This window comes from Chamaea fasciata, unplaced genomic scaffold, assembly GCF_029207755.1.
Source record: "Chamaea fasciata isolate MVZ Bird 193981 ecotype frontalis unplaced genomic scaffold, bChaFas1.0.hap1 SCAF_1, whole genome shotgun sequence".
In the NCBI taxonomy this organism is placed as follows: Eukaryota; Metazoa; Chordata; class Aves; order Passeriformes; family Sylviidae; genus Chamaea; species Chamaea fasciata.
The window spans coordinates 113,542,331-113,547,596 of NW_027094086.1; the positions used below are offsets into that span (position 1 = coordinate 113,542,331).

Consider the following 5,266-nt stretch of genomic DNA (forward strand, 5'->3'; position numbering starts at 1 on the left):
CCGTGCCACCTCCGCAAAAGGTTTTTACTTTTTTTGGAAGAGGGGAATCCAGGCCCTCCACCGGAGCCACCATGGGGTGATGCTGCAGTTCCCCTCAATCCGAGCGACGTGGGGGCACGGAGCAGGCCAGAGCCCCTCGGGTACCCGGCTGCGGGAAGGGGGGCCATGGAAGGGGACGGGGCGCACACCAAAGTCACAGGTGACTTGTTCCAATTAGTAGCTGTCTAATTAAATTAGTGTTACGCGGCCCAGCCAATGGGCCGGCGGGGGTGGAGGGCGACGATGAGGCAAGCCCCTCCCCGGCGGCCCGAGGAGCCCGGCGCGCTGTATAAATCGCCCAGGCGGAGTCCTGCTGAAGCGTAGCCCTGCGTGGCCACGGGTCGGGGTCGACTCAGGATTGAGTGGGAGCTCGAACGCACCGCCCATCGAGGATGCAGCTGGGTGAGCCGCTACTGACGGCGGCGGGGACACTGCCGGGCGCCCCATTCTACCCGCTGGAGGGCGGCGGGCGCGGCGGAGCCGCCGGAGCGGGAGCCGGAGCCGGGACGGGCGCTGCTGGCGGCTCCCGCGGGCCGCCCGGGCCGGGATCGCCGCCGCGCCTCGACCTGGACAAGATGCCCAAGAAGTTTGGAGCGGCCCCCGCCATCCTGGGCGAAGCAGAGGCCGTCGAGCAGCCCTTCGCCGCCCCCAAGCCGGACGGCCGCAAGGCCACCCCATGCGGGGACGAGGAGCTGCCCCCGGCCGCCGCCGCTCGCTACTCCATGGACAGCCTGAGCCCCGAGCGCTACTACCTGCAGTCCCCCGGGCCGCCCGCCGCCGACCTGGGGGGGCCCTGCGCCCTGTTCCCGTACCCGCCGGCGGCGCAGCACGGTTCCGTCTACCAGCCTCCCGGCGGGCCGCGCTACCCCTACGGCTCCGTGCTGTCCCCGAGCGGCTTCCCAGGCGCCGTGTGCCCTCCCGGCGGCCGGGCGCAGTTCGGAGGCGGCGGCGGGTACCAATACGGGCAGACGACGGGCGGCGGATCCCTCTACGGCCCTTACCCGCCGGCGTCGGGCTCCTGCGGCGGACTCGGGGCGCTGGGGGTGCCGGCTGCCGGTCCGGGGATGCGAGCGCAGGTCTTCCTCTGCAACCGGCCCCTCTGGCTCAAGTTCCACCGGCACCAGACGGAGATGATCATCACCAAGCAAGGCCGGTAAGCAGAAGCAGGGGATGGTGGAAACGGGGGGAAGTGGTGTGGTGGTGGGGAATGGCGGGCGGGGGTGGGAGGTGTTATCCTCGGGGACGCTCCGTGTCGGGCGGCGCTTGTCCGCTCCCCCGGGAAGGAGGTGCGCGCTCTCTCCGTCGGTGGTGCCCCGGGATGCATTCCCCGAGATGCGACTCCCTAGTTTCCCCACACATGGCGGCCGGGAGACACGGCGGGGGTCGTCTAGGGCTGGCCGCATGCTTCCTTGGTCTCTTTGGTGCCCGGACGTACGGGGCACCCCAAGGCCGCCTACAGCATCCGCCCGAGCCCGCGCCCCCTCCCTCGGCCTGCCTCACCGTGCCTTGTGGTTTTCTTCTTTTCCCCAGGAGAATGTTTCCCTTCCTGAGCTTCAACATCACCGGCCTCAACCCCACGGCCCACTACAACGTCTTCGTGGAGGTGGTGTTGGCGGACCCCAACCACTGGCGTTTCCAGGGGGGCAAGTGGGTGACCTGCGGCAAAGCTGACAACAACATGCAAGGTTGGTGCAGGTTCCGGGGGTCTCCTCTCCCTCTTTCCCCGCGGGTCGGTTTCTCGGAAAGGAAGGACCCTTCCCCCCTCACCCCCCCCTTCAGGGTCTTCCCCACACCCGGCATCCTGCTGAGGGACGAGCTACGCCTTTAAGGTCGTCCTGCGACTCTTTTTTGCCCCTCGGTGTGCGAGGCTGTCTGGGAGGGTGGCCACCGGGGAGCTGAGGGGTTGCGCGGGCGCGGAACGAAGCCCCGTGCCCAGCCGGCGTTTCACTGGCCTGTCTTCCACAGGTAACAAGGTGTACGTTCACCCCGAGTCGCCAAACACCGGGGCTCACTGGATGAGGCAGGAGATTTCTTTCGGGAAGTTGAAGCTAACGAACAATAAGGGTGCCAACAACAACAACGCGCAGGTAAGGAGGGGGGAGGGAGGCTTGAGGAGCTCTTGGTGGCTCAGCGGGGGAGTCCTGGGGCTTTTACAGCATTTCATCGAGCCGCTAGATCACTGTGCTTGTGACTCGTTCCCTTCTTGAACTGGGTCACAGAACTCGTTTTCTTTGTTTCTCCGTAAGAAATAGTTAAAAATGTTGGGAGATGATGGGCGAAATTCTTTAGTTTTAGCCAATATATTGATCCCATGGAGTTGTTCAAAAAGTGGGAGGGCAGCTGATAGCTCTTAGTGAAACGGGGCTGCAAGCTGTGACTCAGCTCCTGATAACAGTTAAAACTGCTCCAGTTCTAAACTAAGAGATTGCAATTTACAGGAAGAAAATGTCATGCTGTAAAATAGGTCTGTTAATGTTAGATGCAGTTTGTCTAAAGATGTTGTCTCTTTCATGGTTTGTGTTTAGTTTTTTTTTGTTTTTTTTTTTTTCTTAGATGATAGTACTTCAGTCCCTACACAAGTACCAGCCCCGACTTCACATCGTGGAAGTGACTGAGGATGGTGTTGAAGATCTGAATGATTCCTCAAAGACTCAAACGTTTGTTTTCCCTGAAACGCAGTTCATAGCAGTTACAGCATATCAAAACACTGATGTAAGTAAGCATGGATGTATAAAATTGCAGTTAAGAAGAAAATTGACTTGTGGCTTCAGCATCTCATCTTAATATATTCTGCTTTCACTTTTAGATTACACAGCTCAAAATTGACCATAATCCTTTTGCAAAAGGCTTCAGAGACAACTATGACTCGTAAGTACAACTCTTATCTTTTGCAGATGTCAGTCTAGGAGGCATGATTCTGGCATGAAATGTCTGTGGAAGGATTTTTCTTTAGACACTAATTCAGTTATTCGGCACCAGTACTTGTTCTGGCAATTTTTCTTATGTTAAAATGTCTGAATAGTGTATTGTCTAGATGGCTTGTCTTTCTGCTGGCTTCTGAATCTAGGTAGGAAACTTGTGCTAGCAGAACCCAGCTGCACCGCAGATTTTACCAGCAGCAGCATACGAGTGTCTCTACAAAACAGGCAGCTTCTTTAAACTGTCTGCAGAAGACTTGCCTAATAGTTACTTTCTGCTTCCACTTGTGCTATTCCTTGTAGCAGTAATAGGAAATTTACATTTCTAATGTAAATGCACATTGTAAAGGTCTAGGAAAAGCACCTACTACATCAGACAGATCCAATTAAGTGTTCATGATTCTAATTAAGAAATATCTAGTTTCTTTTTGTTTGTGCTGTTGTGTTGTGTTACTGTCATACTGAAATTGCCAAGAAAAACACTCAGTATTTCTCTTTTATGTTGTAGCATGTACACAGCTTCCGAAAATGACAGATTAACTCCATCTCCCACGGATTCTCCTAGATCCCACCAGATCGTCCCTGGCGCCCGGTACAGCGTGCAGCCATTCTTCCAAGAACAGTTTGTCAACAACCTGCCCCCGGCCAGGTTTTACAACGGCGAGAGAACCGTTCCTCAGACGAATGGCCTGCTGTCCCCGCAGCAGAACGAGGAGGTGGCCAGCTCCCCTCAGCGCTGGTTTGTGACGCCCATGCAGCAGCCCACTGCCAACAAGCTGGACATGAACTCCTACGAGACGGAGTATTCTCATAGCACCTTGCTCCCTTACGGCATTAAATCTCTTCCCCTTCAGACATCCCATGCCCTGGGATACTACCCCGACCCGACATTTCCATCCATGGCAGGCTGGGGGAGCAGGGGCTCTTACCAGCGGAAAATGCCGCCAGCACTAACTTGGCCCTCAAGAACAAGTCCTCCGGGATTCACAGAAGACCAGCTTTCCAAGGACAAGGTGAAAGAAGAAATCGGCTCGTCCTGGATAGAGACTCCACCCTCTATAAAGTCTCTAGATTCCAATGATTCTGGGGTCTACACAGGTGCTTGTAAGAGAAGACGGCTTTCCCCTAGCACTTCCAGCAACGAAAATTCCCCAACAATGAAATGTGAAGACATTAATGCTGAGGACTATAGCAAAGACACTTCAAAAGGCATGGGATACTATGCTTTCTATACTAGTTCTTAAAGCATCTTTTTTTTTATTCTAATTGGCTGATTTTTTTTCAGGGTGGCCTTGGGTTTTTTTGCATTAAAATTGCCAAAAAGACTCTTGCCTTCCACCTTGAGTTGTTGTGTGCAATTCTAAAGAAGGTGCCAAAGCTTTTTGACTGCAGGTAACAGAAGTAGGGAAAGGGCAAACCATGGGAGAATTCTTCCCCTTGTTTAGAAGGAACCATATGCAGAAGCTGTGAGGACTCTAGTGTCTAAGTGTGTGGCATATTTATTGGAGACACTAAAGTGTACAGCTTGGGTTGGCTCAGAGGCCTGATCAAATCTATGCAGTCCTGAGCAAGGAAAGAGGGGGTGGGATGCCAAATTTAATTTTCTTCCCTGCTTAATAAAAGGGGGGAACTGGATTGCAGGGAACTGCACAAATGCTATGTTCTGCTTTAGACTGAGCTGTTTTTTTCAACACATCCACAACACAGTTGGCTGAGTTGGATATTGCTCAGCTACAGCTTTTTTTTGGCAGAAAATGCCAAAATGAGGCCTGCTTGCCAGGCAGGATTTAACTTGAAGGTCTTGTTGTCAATGACAGGATTACAACCAAATCTGACTTTTCTTAGTTTAGAACTTGCATTAAAAAAACCCTGCCTCCATCCCAAAAGCCTAACCGTTATTGAGGTGGCCAAAAACAAAGTGTACAGTTGTGTTTTGTCTAGGTACACTGTAGAATATTGTGGAATAATGTATAAATAGTTGACCTATAGCTGCTCAGTTGGAAGGACATCCGGTGATTTGAAGTTCAAAAGGCATTTTTTTGGCTAATCAAACTTAGCATATGAAGCATTGCAAAACGAGATTTCTATTTGTGTACGTAAAGTGACTTTTTCAGCTGCCCTGTATGAAACTGGAAGTGATGTAACTTTACCCATTCCTGCCTATACTTTCAGCCATTTTAAACTGATCAGCCCTAGAGCAGCTGGACCACAAACTTTTTTCCCCTCCCAAGAAACTTGTTTCTGTTTTGTTTTTTCTATGTACATATTAATAATTTTTAATAAATGTGGTGGTGCCAAGCATAAGCGGA

At 52.9% G+C, this 5,266-nt stretch overlaps 1 protein-coding gene across 1 annotated transcript; it reads left to right on the plus strand.

Annotated features, from left to right (window-relative positions):
- Positions 1-378: 378 nt before the first annotated feature.
- On the plus strand, positions 379-5,266 carry EOMES (eomesodermin). Its single transcript, XM_066194198.1, has 6 exons — positions 379-1,192; positions 1,570-1,724; positions 2,005-2,126; positions 2,593-2,751; positions 2,846-2,907; positions 3,466-5,266. The coding sequence occupies exons 1-6, from the start codon at positions 432-434 to the stop codon at positions 4,199-4,201; spliced, it is 1,995 nt and encodes a 664-aa protein (XP_066050295.1). The 5' UTR covers positions 379-431; the 3' UTR covers positions 4,202-5,266.